At 35.1% G+C, this 23,001-nt stretch overlaps 2 protein-coding genes across 10 annotated transcripts in view; one reads left to right on the forward strand and one right to left on the reverse strand.

Moving 5' to 3' along the window:
• cnot2 (CCR4-NOT transcription complex, subunit 2) overlaps positions 1-6,484 on the forward strand; it is a 35,045-nt gene extending 28,561 nt beyond the window's left edge. For 6 of the 7 annotated variants that reach the window (XM_073941640.1, XM_068217296.2, XM_073941642.1 and 3 more), the window contains exon 15: positions 5,400-6,484. In XM_073941640.1, coding sequence (XP_073797741.1) covers positions 5,400-5,486 — 87 coding nt within the window. In that variant the 3' untranslated portion in view covers positions 5,487-6,484. The remainder of the gene's footprint in view (positions 1-5,399) is intronic. The other variant, NM_001089524.1, reaches the window with a different exon arrangement.
• A 1,780-nt stretch (positions 6,485-8,264) lies between these two features.
• The window catches only part of washc4 (WASH complex subunit 4), a 53,225-nt gene continuing 38,488 nt past the window's right edge, over positions 8,265-23,001 (reverse strand). Inside the window, exons 28-33 of one of the 3 annotated variants that reach the window (XM_689025.10) lie at positions 22,826-22,912; positions 19,246-19,393; positions 19,066-19,162; positions 12,502-12,698; positions 12,328-12,424; positions 8,265-8,920 (exon numbers count right to left, since the gene is read on the reverse strand). In XM_689025.10, the coding sequence (XP_694117.3) occupies positions 8,850-8,920; positions 12,328-12,424; positions 12,502-12,698; positions 19,066-19,162; positions 19,246-19,393; positions 22,826-22,912 (697 nt within the window). In that variant the 3' untranslated portion in view covers positions 8,265-8,849. Of the gene's footprint in view, positions 8,921-12,038; positions 12,233-12,327; positions 12,425-12,501; positions 12,699-13,939; positions 14,606-19,065; positions 19,163-19,245; positions 19,394-22,825; positions 22,913-23,001 lie in introns of those variants that run through there. The other 2 variants (XM_073943255.1, XR_012400460.1) reach the window with 2 other exon arrangements.

Below are 23,001 nucleotides of genomic sequence, written 5' to 3' on the forward strand. Positions count from 1 at the left end.
ATATTTTTTTGGCTTCTGCATTTTCATTCACAGAATTTTCACAAAGTATGTCAACTCACAAAACTCATGTTTTTTTTTTGTCACGTCCGTAACGCATTCATTTTGCCGTCATTTTAAATATAAAACACCTGCATAGACTGAAATTTTTTGATGCCTGAACTCCATGGTCAAGGGGTAAGAAAAATATAAACATATATTTCAATATACTGTTAACATATACCTTCTCTGAGAATATACGTTTCATTTTTTTACTGCAAATGTCACGTCCATAACGCTGGAATCAGCCATATATATTTTATTTTGGGGAATTTGAAAAAAAAAAAAAAAAACACTTTACTGTGGGTTAATTATGCTATGAAATATCAATGTGAAAGTTATGAGTAATTAAATAAAAGGCAATAACAACAATGAAGCATTAAATCCACCTAAACAATTCTAATGTAGTAATTTATAGGAACTATAAATAAATAATTTTTTTATTATTAGAATTATTAAAAGTGTAATGAATACAAGGATATATATATATATATATATATATATATATATATATATATATATATATATATATATATATATATATATATATATATATATAGTTTTTAAAAAAAGTTTCCTTTTATCGATCGTATATTTCCAACAACTAAAGAGGAAAATCAGAATTGAAGTCACCATGAAGTCAAAATGATAATTTTTAATGGAATTTTGCTACAATTATTATAAATGATTTATCTGTGCACATAGATTTTTTTTATTAAAAAAAATATACTTAAAGCACTTTTCCACTGCACGGTACAGTAGACTTCAGAACCGCTCACTTTTTGGGGGATTTTCCACTGTGTTCCATACCAACTACATTATACTTTTTTAGTACCACCTCTTCGGGTGATGTTCCAAGTGAGCCGCAATATTACCAAAATGTAAGACAATCAAACCTGCTGATCACTGATTGGTCCAAAAGAAGCATCATTTTTAACTTTATTGGTTTAATGACATAAGACGCCAAATCTGCATTATTTAAATAGTCAGCAGCATCTATTGCTATATTGTTGGTTTGCAAGACTAAACCATTTTAAACCTCCGTAATATAAAGACACCTGTAAAGGCATCAGTAGCTATGTTTCTATCCACCTATTTTAGGTGCATTTTAGATATGTGGTGGATGGAAACGCCAAGATACGCATCAATTCTGAAAATGCACATAAAAAATGTACGCGCATAACTGAGTAGGGTTTTTATTCGATGAGAAAAAATGTGCATAAACTACAATGAAAACTTTTACTGAACAAATTCCAGTACGCGCATTAAAAAAGGTCACGTGAATTTGTTATAGATAGATTATGTGATAATAAAAATGTGTGTGAATTAAAGCTGCACAATTAATCGTAAAAAGATCGCGATCTCGATTCAACCCCCTAGACCAGTGGTCACCAAACTTGTTCCTGGAGGGCCGGTGTCCTGCAGATTTTAGCTCCAACCCTAATCAAACACACCTGAACAAGCTAATCAAGGTCTTACTTGGTATACTTGAAACATGCAGGCAGGTGTGTTGAGGCAAGTTGGAGCTAAACCCTGCAGGGACACCGGCCCTCCAGGACCGAGATTGGTGACCCCTGCCCTAGACGATCTTAATCCACCATTTCTACGATTCTGTCAATCATATTTTCAAGTGCAGGAGAGAAGCAAAGGCGGCTGCACGAGTCTTTTCATTCTTTCACATACATTGCTCTGTGACATGGACACCTCCGAATGATGTTGAAAGAGTCACATACTGTATTTATACGGTAAAATTCACCTAAAAATGTCATTTGTCTTCATAAAATGCTGTATTCGCGGTCGGGAAATTACACGTGATGTGAGCTGCTGACTGTGAGCTGTAGTGCGGGCACGCGCCCTACTTATTGATAGACGCGCGCGCTTCTCCTTTAGTGAACAGAACCTGCTGTTAGTAACAGGTAATAAAGTTGTAAATATATTGAGTTTGTGGCACAGAGGGATCGTTTGGGTGCCGCGCGTGAAGTATGAACAGCACTTAGCAGTGAAAATGAAACTGAAGGCGTGCACATCATTTAAATAATCATACCGCATTTTAGAGTTATGACTGCGACAAGCATTTGATATGTTTTTTCTTTCATAGCGAACACACAGTTGTGCATGAAAATAAATGTTTACAGTGTCAGTATAACTACTCTAGCCTATATAATGTTTACCAGTGAATTAAGTGGTCTAATAATGTTGTCAAGGATTGCAATCATATGTCTCAAACTTAATTCAACATTAGAATTATTATAAGTAGAATAGAATTATTTATAGAAACCAGTAGACATGCACATAATATTATTGTTGTTTTACCATATGTTTGAAAAAAATAAATAAATAAATTGCAGACTCATATTAACCTTTATTTTACATCTACAGAAACGTGAGAGAATTGTGATCTTTATCTTAACCAAAAAAATCGCGATTCTCATTTTAGCCAGAATTGTGCAGCTCTAGTGTGAATGGACAAACCAGCAGGCTGAGCACATTGTAAAACATTGGATTTGTTCATTTTTAAACAGCGTCACCATTTAAGTATTTGTGTCTTAAACCTTTAAACGCCACCATGTGTTCATTACATATCAGCATTGTCTTCTGTGGTTTCTACTACCGCAGCAATTTTCGTTTTTACTTTTGATATTTGGGCGCCAGTTAATCAGGAAGTGACGATTTTATCCTCTTTGACTTGTTAGATGGAAATGCTGCTTTATTCGCCCGTCTTTTATGCGTTATTCCAGTTTTGTGCATAAATTTAATTCACATTTTTGTATGGAAACAGCTACTGTCAGTAGGTGGTCGACAAGTCTTGTTGGTAGGCCCTGGAATGAAAATGCTTTTAGGAACTCATGGCAGTATATACAGCACAGGGCTCGAAACTGCGACCTTGTTGTTCACGTATGTGCCCAAAATTTAAGCTATGCGACCTCATAATATATTTTGGAACATTTGTGCGACTGCATATAATAGTTGTAGTGCGACCTGTTTAGATTTTTTTTTTATAAAAACGTGCTGAATCGCTCTTCCCTGCCGCTCTATATTGCTTAATATTCGCTGTCAATCACTCGAGGCTTTCCAGCGTCACATGACAGGGAGCTTTTATGACTGCAGGAAATGCAATCGGCTGAAGAGTGAAAAGTACACCTGTTTGCAAACGCCACCTTAAGTTATAATAATAACAGTGGCGCAGATAAGAGCAATCTTGACATGTGGTGAATATTGATCTGCCAGCTGAGATCAATCAAGGAATCTCAATGCATTGCATTGACTCCATGTTTAGCACAAATGTCTGCTAAATGTAACATTTAATACTGTACACATCATGGCCAAAGAAGCTCGCCTTTACCAAGTTTACACTGAAACTGCGACTCATAACAAAGAGCGGTGGTCATCGCGAGAATCTTGCTCTGCATGCTCATAAATTGGTCCGGCTGACTCGCCAGCTTTCCACAAACACAGAACAATGAAGATCAGCTCATAACAAGACTGAGCAGTTACAACGACACAAACTGAAATCAAAAATCTATCACTCACAAAGAGTAATAGAAGTGAGACTTTCTTTTGTTCGTTCTATCTTGAGATGTAAATTATTTTGCTACTTTGCTACTACGTAAATTATTAAGCTACTCTCTGCCTTGAATTGAAGGATTTATTAAAATCTTTCGTTTGTTTTGTAGCAGAAATATTATTTATTAAATTGATATGCATATAAAAACAATAGTGCAAAATAAACATTTCTTACTGCAATGATTCATTTTTGTTTAAAGCAAAACATCAATTTATTTATGATGAAGTAATAGACTTTTTATAGCAGATAACTCGCATTCAAGTGTATTCAAGGCAGCATCATTATGAGAAATGTAATTTATTGTTACTGTTATTGTCATTTTCATCATCATTAATATTCTATAATTATTAGACATTCATTTTGGAATTATTGCACACAAATATCAATGTCATCACAGCATTAGTTAGATAGTTGTTTCTGGTTTATTATTCCTAATTGATGTTGTTTTAAAATACAATAAATCCTTTAAAATACAATTTGCTATGGTGCTCATTCATTTTTGGTGGATGCTCCTAAATTTTCTCTGGTGCTCCTAAATTCTTTTTGATGCTCCTAAATATTTGAAGTTGGGAGCACCGGTGCAACCAAGTCAAAAAGTTAGTTTCGAGCCCTGCAGCACAACTATAGCGAAAATCCCAGCCACCTTAAATGGTACTCAACTGCAGTGAAAGCGCAATGAGCGGAGCTGTACCCTTCCAACGGAAAAGCAGCTTTAGTATACGTCACATCAGTACCAAATTGCTAAGATCCTACCAATTCCAAATGAAAAAATCTCAGTTAGAATTATTTACTCAGAAAGGGTTTTCACTGTGATATACATCACAATAGGGAAGAAAAAAATGTCAGAAAAGTGAACTGAGGCTGCATTTACACTGCATGGTTCAAGTGACTCAATTTTCTGTCATATGGCACAGATCGAATATAACCCATGTACATGCAAGCAGGAAACAATCATATGGATTCTGATTTACTCTAATCCAATTCAGACCTTGTTATTTTGTTGAAAATTATCCAATATGAACCGGATTTGAGCTCTCGTGTCTGCAGTGTAAGCAGGTAGATTGAATTTTTACGTCAATGCGAGACGCGCATCATTAAAAACCATAGCACATGAAGTCAAGTCTGACGCTTTCATTTCAGAACAGACTTCAGCAGAGTCCCAAGCCTTACATCTCATACACGAGGACTAAAAAGCGTTGCCATGTAGCACTAGTATTTAAGCATATTAACGAGAGAGAGCAATATCCGCCACCTAACCAATATAAACAAAACTATTGCATGCGTCACATGCATAAATCATGCCATGGACTTTACATTAAGATGCCTACCGGATTAAAAAGGCCTAGATTAAAAGATGGCCAAATGACAGAACTTTTCTGTCATAGACTATTGGAAAACAGCTTGTCAAAAAGACAAAAAAAAAAAAAAGATTAAGACCCTGCAAACATATTAAATACAGGAAAGGAGAAAAGGGCGCTCCTGTAGCATTAGCTGTCAGTCAGCGCCCGCTCCCTTTTTTTTTTTTTTTCCCTGGTCATTGCGCCTTTGCTGTGTGCTATGTAAATGCAGACATTCGGATACGAGTCCCTTTTAAAAGATGATGTAAGCTGGTCAGCAAAAAAATCACAAAAGTCACAAAATGGGAATTGACCATCAAGATCTGCAGTGTAAATGCAGCCTAATAGAGAAGCTGATTTGTTTGTCAATGCCGATCATGTTCTGAATTCTAAAGTGAACTGTTTTTCCATCTGTAAATATGGCTGGACATCAGCTGTGTTCTTTTCTCTGGTCTCCACAGGAGTTTCACCTGGAATACGACAAGCTAGAAGAGCGGCCTCACGTGCCAACAACCTTCAATTACAATCCGGCCCAGCAGGCCTTCTGAAGCGGAGTCCGTCAGCGCCCGTCAGCTCTAGGAGCGATCGGCCAGAGACAGCCAGCCGACCTGCCCGACCACAAAAAACCTGGTTTTATTCCTCAACTATCTGGACAAGGACTGCGGGAGGGGGAGGGGGGGATGGCGGGGGTCTCCACCTTAAGAACTGGGGGGGAGGGACCCTGCCTTACAAATTATGTGCTGCCCGAACACAAAACTTCTATATATTTTCATTCTGTTTTTAAAATCCCCTCTTACGTTTTTTTTTTTCTTTTCTTTTCTCTTCTTCTTCTCCCTCCATTTCATTTCGAGCAGGGTCAATGTTTTGTTTACTCCTCTGATGGAAAGCCCCTTTTGGTGTTTGCCTGGAGTCTTTGAAGTTGCAGTACAGCACACAAACACAACCATTGGTATTTAAAAAGAAAAAAACAACAACAAGGCAGTTTGCGCTTTGTTTTCCGAAGCGCGCTGCGAAAACCAACAGGACAGACACAAAGACAAATCCAATACATGTGAATACACAAGGGCGAAAGAAAATGCAATGTTCATTGTTGCACTATTTAGTAATAAAAGAACACAAAAATTGTTTTCTGCTTTTGTTTTAATGTGGGGGAAATAAAAAAAAAAAAAAAAAACACAATCGCTCCGCTCCCGTCGGTGTCTGGAAGGACGCACAGCCCTGTCATTAACATCTTGGAGGTGCTTTTTTATTTTGGTTTTTTTTTTTTTTTGCCCCCCCCTTTTTTTCCAACATATTTTCATTCCTTTTGCTCCATCCACCTGCGTTCCTCATCCTGAGCTGTTTACTGCTTAGCTTCAATAAATCCCGATCAGACTGTTTCAGTGAGCGTTGTTGGGCACAACCTCTGGACCAGGCGGTTGTGAGCTTACCGAGAAACATTGTTCCAGAATGACTACAAACCCTTTTCAGTCTTTGTTACGATTTTGTAATAAACGTGTACATTTTTTTAATTTTTGGACATCACATGAATAAAGATATGTATGTATGAATGTGTATATATATGATATATATAGATAGATGTATCTATATATATATATACATGACGTCTATTTTGGAAGAAGTAACTATGCTTGACCTCGTTTTTAGGAGGTGACAGAAATGGCATTATGTGGTAGAAGCAAAAACACAAAAGACAAAAAAAAAACTAAACAATTTAGTGAAGAGTATGTTGAGCTGCCAGACGGGGAATCACGTTTGTTACCCTGTGCACTTAAAGACCAATTCAACGAAACAAATAAAGGTGACGTGCGGAAGGCCTGACTTTGACTGACTTGGGGACATCTGTATTGCGACAAACAAAACAAAATACAAAAAAATAAACAAGGGGGTGGAGACATTTCAGCTGCAGCTATTTGAATAGAAGCATTTCGTAGGAAAGGGAAAACCGATAGTACGAAAAACAGACCAATCTTGTATTTTCTGACCACCTTTAAAGCTCCCTTTCTTTGTAATAAAGCAGAACGGCTTTCCTGAACCAGTGTTTGGACTCTGTGTAGGAAGGATGTGCGTGTGTGTGTGTATGTATGTATGTGTGGAAGCACACTTTATGCATGATTAAGAACTAACCCTTTGCTTCTTTTCCAAGTCTTTTAATATAGATGCCATGAGGTTAATGAGGTAATATACAACACGACTGCTTACAAAATAGGCAAAGAGGAATCAATCGGATGAAATGAAGAAACTGCTGTGCAGTGCTCTTGAATACTGTAAGACAGCAGCAGCTTTAAGGCAAGTGCAATTCAACTTCATCACAGTGCTCAAGGATGATTGATGTTTTTCTGTTTAGGCAGCACAAGTAGACTGAACAATGTGTTAGTGTGCTACATTCTATATTATAGATCATTTACAAGCAGATTCGGGCCTGAAATTATTAGTAAATTAGTATTTTAAACGAGAAGACAACTTTAGTATTTAATTTTAAACAGTTTTTTTCTGGAAATAGTTTCATTTTACAAGTCACCTTTAGTTAAACGGTTGAGTTTTAGCATTTTTAAATTCACTCAGCCGATTTCTGGTTCTGGCAGGAGCACTTTTATCTTAGCATTAATCATTTAATCGGATTAGACCATTAGCATTTCGCTCAAAAAAAAAAAGAGAAATGCCTCATTCACACTAGCAGCCCATCACTCTGTGTATACAATATACAACCGGCCTCTGAGCAAGCAGAGAGAGGATCACGTGATCTCTACTGGTGCTCATTTTGGCTGTCGCTCGAGAAAGTCGCTCCTTATTTGCATAAAGTTGAAGGATACTCAACTATATCCTGTCAGTTGACGTCCACCTGGTTGCCAACGGTCGATGTTGCTCACATAGATGGAGGTTGCTGGAAGTCGCTCACTCTCCATTGAGATGAACAGTCGTTTGTAGTGTGAATGAAGCTTTACTCAAGAAGAAAGCCCCACCTCTAAACATTCTTTCAATTGGAATTTGAGGTGTCCTATCAGGAGCACTTTTAGCTTAGCTTAGCATAAACCATTGAATCGGATCAGACCATTAGAATTTCACTCAAATTATACTCTTAAAAAATTAAAACAAAATGCTAATGGTCTAATCCGTTTCAATGATTTATGCTAAGCTAAGCTAGGAAAAAAAAACTCCCATCAGACTCGGAGATTGGCTGAATGGATCAAAAAATGGCAAAACAATAGTTTTACTGCAGCGGACTTCTAAAATGGGCCATTTTCCTAAAAAAAAAAAGGGGCATGTTCATTTACTAAATAAACATTACGTGTATAATTCACCCAGATATATTAAGTCTGCCATCATTTACTTGTTCAAAACCTGTTTGACTTTAATTCTATTTTTTTGATAAACAAATAAAAATCAAAGAGAGCCAAAATGATCTTCAATAACTTTCATTGTATGGACAAGATTTTTTTTCGCTCTCTAATAATTTTCACTGAATTATCATCATATCAGTTTGAAAACAAAACATTAGGGTGAAATTTAAATTTATCTAGCTGAATTTGACGTTTCTTTGTCTATAACATCTATTCAAAAGAGTGATTTGTCATATAAAAATATCTGTGCCTTATATTTAAGATGTTACCCTAAAAAAAACAAAAAAAAAACACTACAGACACCATCTATTTTTTTACGTGACCACAAATCATTATGAAAAACAACTGCTGATGAAGGTCTTTGAAGATACATAAAACAATCAATGTCTAAAAATGATGCATTGGTCCAATCCACAGTCAGTTCCAGTTGAATGCGAGTAGGCGAGCCAAAAATGATGCTGTACAGACTCCATAAGAAGTGTAGTGGCTGAAGGGTCAAAGTCTGTAACCTCCTCTGGAACCAGTCCTTGTCCTTAAAGTGATTTATACCATTCACGCTGCTTGGTGCTTTTACTTGGCACTAGGTTCCACAGGAGAGCCCTCAGCTGTCATGGAAACGGGACCAGTTTTGGCACCTTCCTCTGAAAATAAAGATTAAAGTTATGTTTATAGTGGAAAAAGTCACTATTTTAGGAATGCACCAATATGAACATTTTGGGTAATACCACCTACAAAGAAACCAATTGCCATAGAAATTTTATGTTTGTGTGACAAAAAAGGCTACATTTGGGCTGTCAATAAAAATCAAATAGGCATCTAACAAATAGACTAATCATCATATTCAACAGACTTCACGAGTATGGAATGACAAGTTCTGCACAGTGGTCAGAAGGATTTTGAGCCATTCTTGCAGATAAGTGCCCAAATAACTACGTGATGCTGATGGAGGAACACAATTCCTAACTTGCTCCTCCAAAATACCTCAAAGAAACTCAATAATATTTCAATCTGGTGACTGTGCAGGTCATGAGAGATGTTTAATTTCACTTTCATGTTCATCAAAGTCATTCAGTCATTCATTACTATCTATTTGATGACTAATCTATTTTTTGGTCAAATAGATTTTTACCTACAGCCTAAATTAAGTCTTGTTTTAGTCAAAACATTCATAGATATCCATCTAAATGTTTCAAACTCCAATTGAAACAATATTAGGTAGGGGTGGGGCTTTCTTTTTAAGCATAATTACCTTGTAGCAAACTAACGATAAGAGGGGAGTAACGGTTGAGAGTCTTATGGCTGAATCCATCAAACTGACATTATCAAGCTGTGTCCCAAATTGCATACTTATGCACTATTCTACGGCATTTTGTAGTATAAATTGTGTAAGTAGTGCGTTCACACTGAAAGCTAACAATAGTAAGTGTACTTTAATTTCCTGGATGATGCACTCATTCAGCCGGTTAAAATGAAGTGTGTAATGATGGACACTTCACGCACTCAATGACCGCAGGTTTGCTCATGTAGCCGAAGGGGCGGAGCTATCAAGCACACATGTTGGATAACTTTATTTATTTTGGATTGTGAAACCAAAGTTCTCCTATGAGAGTGATTATAACGCCTCCTAATGGTGAACGCGGTTATACTCATGCCAGGTATTATTTGATAGTTTGGTCATTTATTTCACTGATTTGGCAATAGTCAAACGTCATCAGAGAAACGGATTGAATTTTCGTTTAGTATAAAAACATTAGTGCTCCATTTGGGACGACACTACATGCATATACTATGCTGTTGAGTGTGTAAGTGCATAGTGTATAGTGTGCCATTCGGGACGCAGTTTCAGAGAAAAACGTCGGACCAAATAGTCAGATTTTAAATATTACCTAAACAAACTTTTGTGTGACACAAAGTTTTGTGTAATTTTGAGTGTTTCATTTTTATTTGTCGACTTTAACTGCAGTTTGGCACTTTCACTTTCATTCAGGAACATTTCATGCATGCCCCCTGTGACAAACAAGATATTGGATGTGAGTATGAACTGCTGGAAGAGTGTTGTTTTTATTGAATTTAAAACTGTATGATGTATGGAAAAAAAAAAACCCTTCGAATTTCACGATAACGGGGTCTGTGGTCTATTACTGACTTGATAGGTGCAAAAAAATAGTGTAAAAAATCCATGACGGTAATAGTTTGCATTTACATGTCTGTACTACACTTCATAATTCGACTAAAATCGGCATACTCCACTTCTTAATTCGATTTCTGTTTAGTTCGATTATGACTTTAGTCAGATTAAATTAATCAAAAATCGCTGTTTACATAGTAGACTCTTAATCAGAGTATTGTCTTAATCGTATTAAAATCAGATTATTGGTGTCCACGTAAACCAGGGGTGTCCAAAGTCAGTCTGGAGGGCCGGTGTCCTGCTGACTTTAGCTCCAACTTGCTACAACACATCTGCCTGGAGATCTTCTAGTATGCCTAGTAAGAGCTCGATTAGCTGGTTCAGGTGTGTTTGATTAGGGTTGGAGCTAAACTCCAGGACACCGGCCCTCCAGGACCGAGTGTGGACACCCCTGATTTAAACGTACTTAATGTGCACTGGCAAATTAACATGATAAATTTTGATTTCACATGGACTTTAAACGCAAAAAACAATTGCCCTGCGATCACTTTATATTTGGGATACTGTAATCAATGTATAGACAGAGTGGATATTCAGTTTTTCTAAGCTTTATTTCAAAAGCAGTGCGCTTAATCTAAATTTACAATGTTTATTTTGCTAGCTCACATTGTTATTCTTAAAGTGAACAATTTAGTTAATCCACTGAGAAAAATTGGTTTGTTTTGGTAATCTTCAATGAAAGTCTGATCATTTGGGGTCCTTCTGTTGAGGACTTTCATAGCAATTGCGTATTAATACTCTCTCTTACCATTTAGTTTGCTATTTAGCTTGCTATGACATGCAAAAGAAAGCCTCGCCCCTGCTCAATATTCTGTTTCAGTTGGAAGTGCATCAACATACTGAATAAACTAGCATAAACTCTTTTAAAGTAAGCATCTGCTGTATGTTATGCGTTACATCATGTAAAAGCCCACATTTATAACCACACATCTGAAAATGGATCAGCGGGATCAATACAGTAGATCATTTATTGGCTGATACTGGCTTGGCCACTGTTATACTGTACTATGAGGCATGACTTGTGTCTGCACTGGATGCATGTTGTGGGATGTTATCTGACAAAGTGAAAGTGAAGTAAAAGGCGGTTTATGGGACCTCAGTTTTTGAATGAGGGAACATTTAAGCCATTAAGTGCACAAATATTGAAGCAATGAGTATTTAACACATTAGTAATGGAAAAACTTTAAAAAAAAATAATAATAATAAAAAAACAGCACATGCTAGGGACACCCGGTTGTCAAAACAATGAAAATGCATTGACTCGCTTTTTCTGGGGGCTTTTCTGACTCGCTCCTCCAAAACACCCCAAAGTGGCTCAACTATATTTAAATCAGGTGACCATGCAGGCCATGGGAGATGTTCAACTTGACTTTCTCATCAAACCACTCTGTCACCAGTCTTGCTGTGTGTATTGCTACATTATCATCCAGATACACAGCAGCGCCTTCAGGATACAATTGTCTGCAAAACATATGCAAATAAAGCACCGTTTCCATCCATTGAAAGCCAACAGAAATGTCACTTCCTGATGAATTGGTGGAAACTTTCAAAGAGACAAAATGACATTTGCGTAAGTAGGAGAAGCCACTGTGGGCCTTTATTAATTTATTATAAATGATCTGCGCCTCAGAACATGAAACACAATGAACGCATGGTGACGTTTTGGATTTTAAATGATTGAACACCACAGAAGTCCAATACATGGAGAGCTTTTCCTAGAGATCTTCCATGCAATACTCATTTCCAACACACCTCTCTGTAAATTCTATCAGGTTTAGATGCGTTTAATCAGAATTGAAGCTTAAACTTACAGGATGGTAACTCTAAGAACACAACTTCAAGACGATTCCATCAACCAACCTTTGTCCTTCTTTTCCTGGGTCTCCTCTGCTGCTGTTTTATCAGCTCTGAAGAAAATCCGAGCACTGCTCAGTGAGAAATACAGCAACTCAAACTCCTACAAACACAAAGACGATGTCAATAAACAAGGTGACGTTCATTATTGCTGAAAAAGCAATGAAGATGCTTTCATACCTGCAGATATACGTCCAGTCTCTTCTGAGTCAGGTTCATTGTCTGCATGAGCTTCTCATCTTGGCTGGTGGACTGAACGTTCTGCTCCTTCACCACTGCATTCATTTCCTTCACATACTTTTCCCTCACAGCCTGGAACCAGTGGAGGGAGTCAAACTCCTGATACTGGTCCAGAAGCTTCAAGATGTAAGCAACTCCTGGAAAAAGTGGGAAAGGTCTTTGAATATTGCAGATGAGGTCGCTGACTCTGCAATAAATCACTACTCTCTGGTGGAATACCTCATTCCAGTCTTCACCTGAATTTATAAAACACAATGTTAAAGAAGCTGCTTCTCTGCAAACACTTAACCACACCAAAACATTAAAGGGTTAGTTCACCCAAAAAAGAAAATTCTGTTTTAATGATTCACCCTCATGTCATTCCAATTTAATCATTCCAAAAACTTTTTTAAATTAATAAAATGATAAGAGAGAGAGAGAGATCTAAAATATCATCTTTTGTGTTCGGAAGATGAAAGAAGACCTCTGGGGTTTGGAACCACATGAGGGTTGAGTAATCAATACCAAAATGTAGACTGTTTGGGTGAACTGATACTTAACCCAATGCACAGACATTTCCAAAGCGATGAGTTGCTTCATTCCTCTTCTGTATGTTGTTTTGGATAACAGTGTCTGTTAAATGCCTAAAGGCACAATAGATTGTGTTATGCTGGTTGAAATTGTTTTGGCATCCTGATAGCGATCATTAAATGAAGTGGTCCTAATGTATTTACATATATTTGAATATCCTGTAGAAGCTGTAGGACCAAGAAAAGTTTGTCCAATCAAAACATTCGGTCCGAACATTACGATTGGCTGTCCAACCTTGCCTGTCAAAATATGCAAAACCCTGCGTAACCCGTTTACACACAAAGGTTTACGTCATTGGCGTGTTCACGGACACGTCTCAGGGCAGACAAATATTAACAACCTGAATGTTATGTGATCGAAGTTGTCTAGTGTTGGCGTTCAGTGCTATCAGGCTAATGTTAGCAAAACAAATGCAAGTGCAGGTTTCCAGATTGCCAATAGTTACATTTCTGTTGTGTTTCATCTGGTGCAAACAACCAAATTGCACTGAAAATCACTGAAAATTTCGTGACGTAGGATATTGTTAGGACATGAGGTTACAATGTACAGTGTTTACGTTCTAAATATTTATATTATTTGCTAATTAATAACTCTATGTGAAACTCTATGTGTGGCTCATTTCAGTCTATTACTGTCCACCGCAGGTCGCATTTCAGTTACTGACGCATGCTTTGAGAGTCTTTCTGACTGAATGAATTAAAGGGCACATAGTTTACCCTTTTTTATGATTTAATGTTAATATTATGGTTGTTCTGAGTGTGCCAGTTTAGGTTCAGTTTAACACACAGTTCAGATGTTTTTTTATTATAATGTGTTCAAAAGTGTCATGTTGGGGGCGTGTACACAGCTCTCTGTTTTAGGGGTGTGCTGCTTCACATGAAAATTAGTTTCGGCTTCCTGCCCAATGTAACAAGGGGGCGGAGCCAAGAGCTCACCCGCTCTGTGTTTGGCAACAGACAGGCAGACAGAGTGAAGCTAAGCTACATGAGAGGATCAGCATTCAGTTGTACATGTGCGACTTGGACACAGACCAAGCAGAGAGTACACAATCATTTGTGTCTTTGTATGTATTACAGCCAACTGTGTGCTAGTTTCAAGTGCCGAGCTTGTACGCCAAGACTAATAACCACGCACACTGAATTAACTTTAACTGAGGTAACACGGCACACCAGACACTCTCAGACGTGCGGTAGAAACATGAAGTGTCTTGAATCCTCACGCCACGCAGCGCCATGCATTCCAGAACACCAAACACAGACCTCCAACCAGGGCAAACACAATGGCGCCCCAAGTCGGCGGCCACCCGCAGCATCCAGCCACCGACCCCCCGACAGCGCACCCCGACAGAAACCCACACCCAGAACTCTGAAATGCATGGCGCCACGCAAAGAGGCGCTTCTGGTGTGCAACCTGCAGGCTAGTTTGTTATTTTATTTCCAATGGATGGACGCGCACATAAGGCAACGTGCTTGCACTTTTCCAACTGCACCTAGTTAAGATCACAGGGAGCTTCTGTGATGCGACCGGCTGAAGTTTAAGGTAGAGGCAATAAAAAGTACACACGTTTGCAAACCTACCAAAAGGTACAAACAATAATTCAGATTAAAGCGATAATGTGGAGAAAATTGTTCTTGTGTTGAGCCAAATGAACCTTACATCTAAAAAAAGAGCAAGGGTGTTCCTTTAGTGGCATCGCTTTGACTCACATGCTGAAAATAGCGAACGTGAAACAACAAACTGAGGATATGGTGACGCATGCCTGTCAATCAATATTGGTGAGCCGGGGGACCGCACTCCTACGCCAAGTTGCGGTCGCTCCAATTGGTCCTCCGTTTTTGTATTATTGTATTGAAAAAAACCCAAAAAGGACTGTGTGTGTTTATATCACCCCAATATGACGGTCCAAACTCTATACTTACACACGTCTGTCCAAATTTCCAGATTTTTCACCATAGGTGCCCTTTAAATATGCGGTTTTCTAACAAGGCAACCCGGTTGTGCTGAAATATGATTGGCTAAAGTGGCAGTGGGCGGGTTAAAAGAACTGAAACAAAGACAGCATTCTGGCACGGAAAAGACATTTCCAAAGTGGAATATTTGACTTTAGCGTTGTTTTTCAGATAAACAAGAATGTTCACTTTGCATGTTTTTCAAATATCTACAAACATATTATAGTATTTGTATGCTTTAGAAGAGTCAAAAATTTACATACAGCACCTTCAATATGACATTTTATGTAAATGTTTAATAAAGGGTTTTCCACTCTTTAATGAACAGCAGACTCGATGACTTTTTAAAGCACAATTAATTTCAGAACAAGCACCTTTTTTGATTCCCTTAGCAAAAGCAGCACCATGAAAGTCCTTACTGTACCTAACGTAAAACGTTACATTTACACTTAATATTTTGATTAAAATGTCAGTAATACTGGTGTTTTTAATGTGTGATTTTTAACATCTGTTTTAAACAGTCATGTTCAAAGAAATTTAGTATAATTCGATACTGGTAATATTCAAATGTGGTTTCTGAAATGTTGATGAAATACAAGATCTGAATGTAAGATTTTTAAATGAAGAATTGAGCATTTTTTAGTTCTCATGATATATGCAGGAATCCTAAAGGAAAATTCAATATCTTTTTAAGACTTTTTAAAGACTTTCTCAGAATATTTTAAGACCTCGTCGCCACTTCAAGTTCTAATCAGTATCAAACATTTAACTTAATAAACAGTTGTAGTTACATAAATCAATGGAGCACAAACATGCAACAGAATTCAGATAAGCCTGGATGAAACAAACCTTGAAAAAATAAATTACGCGGTTGTTTTTAGCAACAGGCTTCAGCCACTGTTTAAACTCGTCTTTCTTTAACCAGGAGTACACAGTCTTACAATTTTCCATTTTGCCGTCTGTTTCACTCTATGGTTTCACTACATGTGGAGAGTGTCACTTTACCTTTCTGCGTTTATCACAAATTACATGACATCATCGAGCACGCCGTTGTTAATATTAGGAGGAAAATAAAAATATTTATGCTTTTTTGGAGACAGGACAACGCTTGAACAAAATTTAAGACCTTGTAAAAACGTGATTAAGGGTGCTTTTTACACCTGCCTTCGGTAGGCAGGTTCGGTTGAATCTAGTTCCTTTGATACGCACTAGGAGTTCGTTTTCCCTCTTGGTGCTGTTCGTTTGGGCACGTGTGAATGCAGCAATAGTACTCAGGTGTGCACCAAAAGCGGACCAAAAAAAGCCTACTGAGACCTGCTTGAAGAGGTGGTCTCGATATGCTTTCAAACAAACACTGAAGCTGTTCGTTTGTGGTGAGAATATGATCCGAACTAAAACAGACCCAGCCGAAAAAAGTACTTCGCCTTTTGGACTTATCCAGCTGCCGTAGGCCGATGCGCTGTGCATTATGGGATATGGAGGAAAAATATTTGTTGACATCGCTTTACCAACAGAGTGAGAGAGAGGGGAAACATTACCTGATAGATCGTTGATAATATTTCCGCAAGATGACCATGTCGCAGTTTAGCTAAATTAATTCACAACCTCCTCCTTAAGTGATGTGCGATGCATTTAAACATTGTTTTCCATCTGTGCTTCATTCTCAAAATGTAGTTTGTCTAAAGCAGGGATACAATCAATAAGCGCAGTCGTCCCTCCATAGTAAAAAGCGACATTTTGTGTCTGCCGGTTTGTTTACTTGTGGGAGTTCATTGGCATTTTCCCCGCATGTGAATTCTGACCAATCAATAAGCAGTTTAGGAGCCATGTTCAACAACATCTGGCCAATGAGAGATGAGGATTTTGTCAGATGAGTGCATTTTGGTTCTTTTCAACTGGTTCGGACCAAAGCCAGCAGTGTAGTGTGAAAACGTCCCAGACGACAGAAATTGGAACAATGTATCATTTATTGCGCTTGGTCCGGACCAAATGAAGCGAACTACAGATGTGTAAGCACCCTAAGACTTTTTTCTCGCAATTGATTCATCAACTTTTAATACTTTTTAAGACCCTGCAGACACCCTGGTTTTGTTTTTGACAGCAGCACAGTACAACTGCTGAAATAACACCATGAACAAATTTAATTTCAGTAGTTTCAAAGACCTACAATGGGGGAAAATATAATATTTTTCTTAGAAAACAATTCTAAAATTTTTTCCTGGATGTTGGTAACAACCAAAGAAATCCATATATGCAGCTTACAAATCTAGTTATGCGTAATAAAATTCATTGACACAGGGAAAACGTATTGAACACATGAAGCTGAAATCTCTCAGTAGTTATTCAGCAAGGATCTACCCTTTCTCATTGTAAATGAATATAAAGCTGCTTCAGTCCAACATCTACATTAGCAGGATGATGAAGATAAAACCAGAGTGGACATTTCAGCAAGACAATGATCTAAAACACAGCCAATGAATCTCTCAAATGCTTTCAGAGAAAGAAAATCAGGCTGTAGAAAGGCCCAGCCAATCACCTGACTTCAATCCAAAAGAGAATACAAAATGAAGATCAGATTTGGTAGACGAGACCCACAGAACCGTCAAGATTTGTACATTTTGTTAAAGTATGTGGAAAAAAAGTCACACCTGAGCAACTCATGACTTCATTCTCCATATGAGAGGACTCTGTAAGCTGACATCACCAAAAACCCTTTTAGATAAAGTATTAAATACATTTATGTAGTTCAGTAGATTTACTTTGTCATTTCATTGTAATTACACACAACTCACACAATTATGATGGCTTGAGAAAGCCAACATACTGTTATACTACACAAACTTAATATTCTTCTTCTTCTGAGTCTAATTTCTATATGATTCTCCTCTTAAACCGTTCACACTACAACCACCAAACTTTCTTCAAACCTCCTAACTGGTCTGACTCGGGTTGCTATATCTTTTCCCACCGATCTGACTTACTGTTTTCCCAAAACTGTCCCGGATAATTCTGAAAAGTCCCTTTGACTTAACATCGGACCAAACTTTGTGATCTCATAACTTTGCGCCAGACTGCAAAACAGACTTAAGGTTACGCTCATTTAATTCAGACTACCAATCACTGATGACCTTTCAACTTACTAGCCACACCCTAGCAACCACTTACGGCACCCTAGCAACTATCCTATAGACTTCCATTGTAAAAAAACTGCCATTGACTTTACATTGGACATACTAACAACATACCAATCTATACTAGCAATACACCAATCCATCGCTCATATTAGCAAGAGGCTTTGATGCATCATCACTCAGCTGTCAATTGTCTTCAGTCCAATAAAACAGGCTAGACTGGCAACAGTTTAAAAAACAGCAATATCTCTACATCAGAACTTCATAGGGACCTGGGTATTGGATCGTTTGACTCATACCAGCAAAATGGGACTTCCTGTGTACTATGCATGGTAACAATGATGAGCCAAGTACTAATAACGTTTAGCTACCAGCTATTAATGATTATCTAAGTGCAATAACATATGCTAGAAATGCCTACTAAGTACTAGCATTTGATCATTGATCGTTGACAATTAACAACTGCTTAGCAACCACCTAGCTATACCATAAACATATTAGCAAGTGCCTAAGAACCACTTAGCACCCACTGTGCTTCCTGTCAAGTGCCCTTACCTGTCCTAGTGGGTTCATCAATGAACTTTAGGTTCTAGTTCATACCATAAACATACTAGCAACATCCAAAATCTGGTTCAATTCCATGTCAACAGCTCCTTTAGAAATAATATTCTCAGGAATAAAACATGACATGTACAATAATTATTTTCCCCGCTGTATGTTTGTTTTTAAGTACTTTTCAGGCACTGGATCCATTTGTCTGAAATTCAAATGCTTGGAATTTAAGTGGAAGAGTGGGAACCCTTGGTAATGACGTTTCAACCATCCTGAACACAAAGCCATTGACTATGACATACCCATGGCGAAACCATCGTCTGTAAACGCAGCTCCCACTTTATTCTTCTTGTTCAGCTTTTCTTTGCAGCTGATGGAGTGTTCCACGAAGTTTACCGTCTGGAAGGGAGAACAGAAATGATGTTATGCAAGAGAAACGGCAGTCAGCAGAAGATTTCCACATCAGAGAGCCGAAAACGCACCAAAGGAGGAACAATCATGTAGAAGTTCCTCAAGTGCATGTTCTTGATGCTGCGAAACTCTGGAGCAAAAACCCCCACCAGCATCTTGAAGTACTCGGTTCCTTCCGCAGAGTTGCTGGTCAGGTCGCTTAGCACACAGTCTAGTTGGCTGAAAAGATATATTATTATTATTATATATTTGTAATATTATTGTTATTATTAATATATTTTGTGTATATTATTAATAACTAATTATTTAGTATTGTTATATTTTATCATTATTGTTATTTAATCATTGATGGTTTATTTAATAATAAATTCTTATTTTTATTAATATTTTTGTTCATACTTTATTATGATGTGATAAGTAATAAATACTAAAACCTTATTATTATTATTATTATTATTATTATTATTATTATTATTAATGTATTTATTGTGATTGTCATTCATAATTGTAATGTTTTTATTGTTTAATAATGCTCTTGTTATTTATCTTTTTATGAGTTATTGTCATGAATATTAATGAATGAATATTAATAATTATGTATGCTTTATTTAAAAATTAATCATTATTGTTATTAATATTTTATTATGATATGAAGTTATAAATACTAAACCTTAATTATTATTTTATATTATTACTGTATTTATTGTGAATGTAATTAATTAATATATTATGTTTTGATTGTGCTTTAATCATGTTCTTGTTTTTATATTTATATTTTTGAGTTATTTTTATGAATAATATTATTAATTATTGCTGCTTTATGTAATAATGATTAATTATTGTTATTAATACTTTATTATGATGAGTAATAAATACTAAACACTGATTATTATTATTATTAATGTATTAATGTTTTGTCATTCATTTATGTAACATGTTTTATTGTGTTTTAATAATGTTCTTCTCATATTTATATTTTGTATTTTTAAATGATAGTTATGGATAATATGAATAATTATTGATGCTTTTTTAAAATATAATGAATTATTGTTATTGCTATTGATTTTGATAATATTTTATTATCTTTCATGCAGCGATGATTAATACTAAAACCTGATTAATATCAATGTATTTTTTGTTATTGTCATTAATTTATATAATGTTTTTATTATGTTTTAATAATGTTCCTGTCATTATATTTATTTATTTTGGTTTTTGTATTTTAAAATTATTGTTATGAATAATATGAATAGTTATTGATGCTTTATTAAATATTAAATTATTGTTATTGCTATTAATATTGTTGTTATTATTTTTTCTTTTTCATACAGCAATGATTAATAAATATTAAAACCTGATTATTATTATAATAATAATTTATGATGAATTTATCACGATATTATGATATTAATGTATTTATTGTGATTGTCATTTTTTTATATAATGTTTTTATTGTGTTTTAATCATGTTCTTGTCATTATATTTATTTTTTTTGCATTTATGAATTATTGTTTTGAATAAACTGATGCTTTATTTAATGAGTTAGTGATATTGCTAATAATATTGTTTTTGTTATTATTTTATTATCTTTCATACAGCAATGATTAATAAATATTAAAACATTATTATTATTATTATTATTATTATTATTATTTTATATTATTAATGTATTTATTGTGATTGTCATACATTAATGTAATATGTTTTTACTATGTTTTACTAATGTTCTCGTCATTATATTTACCATTTTTATATTTATGAATTATTGTTATAAGTAATATGAAGAATTATTACGTTTTTAAAATACTAAATTATTGTTATTACTATTATTATCATTTTTGTTATTATTTTATTATCTTTTTAGCCAACTAATAATACTAAAACCTGATTATTATTAATGTATTTATTTTGATTGTCATTCATTAATGTAATATGTTTTATTGCGTTTTAATAATGTTCTAATCATTACATTTATTTTGTTTTGTATTTATGAATTATTGCTATGAATAATCAAAATGTGTATTGATGCTTTTTAATAATGAATTATTGTTTTTGCTGTTAATATTGTTTTTGTTGTTATTTTATTATCTTTTATGCAACTAATAAATCCTGAAACCTGATTATTTGGATTATTTTATGTTATTAATGTATTTATTGTGACTGTCATTCTTTAATATAATATGTTTTATTGTGTTTTAATTGTGTTCTTGTCATCATATTTATCTTTTTTCTATTTATGAATTATTGTTTTGAAAAAACATTGATGCTTTACTTAATAATGAATTATTGTTATTGCTATTATTATTGTTTTTGCTATTATTTTATTATCTTTCATGCAGCGATGATTAATAAATACTAAAAGCTGATTATTATTATTGTTATTATTATTAATTTTAATGTATTTATTGTGACTATTTAATTGAATAATGCAATATATATTTTTTTAGTTTAATAATATTCTTTTATTAATTTTCTCATATTTTGCTTAATTGTATTTATAAATTATTATTGCTGTTTTTATTATACTTCATCATTGTTGCAGTATGGTTTATTAATAGTATTTAGTATGCATTGTATTTATAATTAATGACAAATTATTGTGTAATATTTCCCAGAGATGGGTTGCGGCTGGAAGGGCATCCGCTGCGTAAAAACGTGCTGAATAAGTTAGCGGTTCATTCCGCTGTGGCAACCCCGTATTAATAAAGGGACTAAGCAGACAAGAAAATGAATGAATAAATGAATTATTGTGTAATATTATAGTTCATAACCATCATTACCATCAATTGTCTACACTTTATATATTTCATATTGGATTACTGTTTGTTGCTATTAATATTGTTTTTGTTCCTATTTTATTATCTTTTATGCAGCAATGATTAATAAATACTAAATCCTGAGTACTATTGTTATTATTCTTATTATTATTATTAATGTATTTATTGTGATTATTTTATTCATCAATACAATATGTTTTTTTAGTTGTATTAATTTTCCTGTTATCATATTTTACTTATTTGTATTTAGGATTTATTATTGCTCGATTTTGCTATATTTTATCATCATTGTGCAGTATTGTTTACTATTATTATTATTACTATTATTATTAATATTAACATATATTTTTTTAATTTATGATTTATCACAGTCATTTGATTATATTTTATTTATTGTTACAGCATTTGTTTTACTATTATTATTAATTAAAAAAATATTTATTTTTAATTATTCAAATTTTACGATTACAATATAGTGTGTATTGTTTTATTTTATCATACATTTAATCATCAATTTTAAATAAATGACAAACGTTTGCTGACTTAATTGTAATACTAGCCTTGGCTGTTTACTTTTTTATTTGTTAATGTTTTTTTTTATTTCCGTGGCTCTTAGTGTGCCGATTAAACCACTTTTTTCAATTTTCCCTGCCAATCTTAGCCAGTCGTAATAGTTTTTGGGTCAACTCTGAACTTCCACAACCAGCGGAGTGCCACAGGTATCAAGGAGAGACCGGCTTGACCTGCCAGATCTAGTTGACTTTTTAAATTCATCATTTGTTTTAATTTAATTAAATTTTTAGTTTCCCGTGTGGTTTACAATCTGGCTTGTGATAAGGATGCTGATTAAGTGACATGAGGTGATATGCAGTACCTGCTGGCTTTTTGGGTCTCTTCAGAAAGGCCTTCCTCTTTCACCAGCTCCTCAAAGTTCACAATGTCCTCAAGATCAGGAACAAACCTGGAAGACATTTCAGCGTGAATACCATGCTAAATACTTAGTAAAAAGACTTTTATAATGTTCATAATTACAGGCAGGTGTGTTTGATA

Source organism: Danio rerio, chromosome 25 (assembly GCF_049306965.1).
Source record: "Danio rerio strain Tuebingen ecotype United States chromosome 25, GRCz12tu, whole genome shotgun sequence".
Lineage (NCBI taxonomy): Eukaryota > Metazoa > Chordata > Actinopteri > Cypriniformes > Danionidae > Danio > Danio rerio.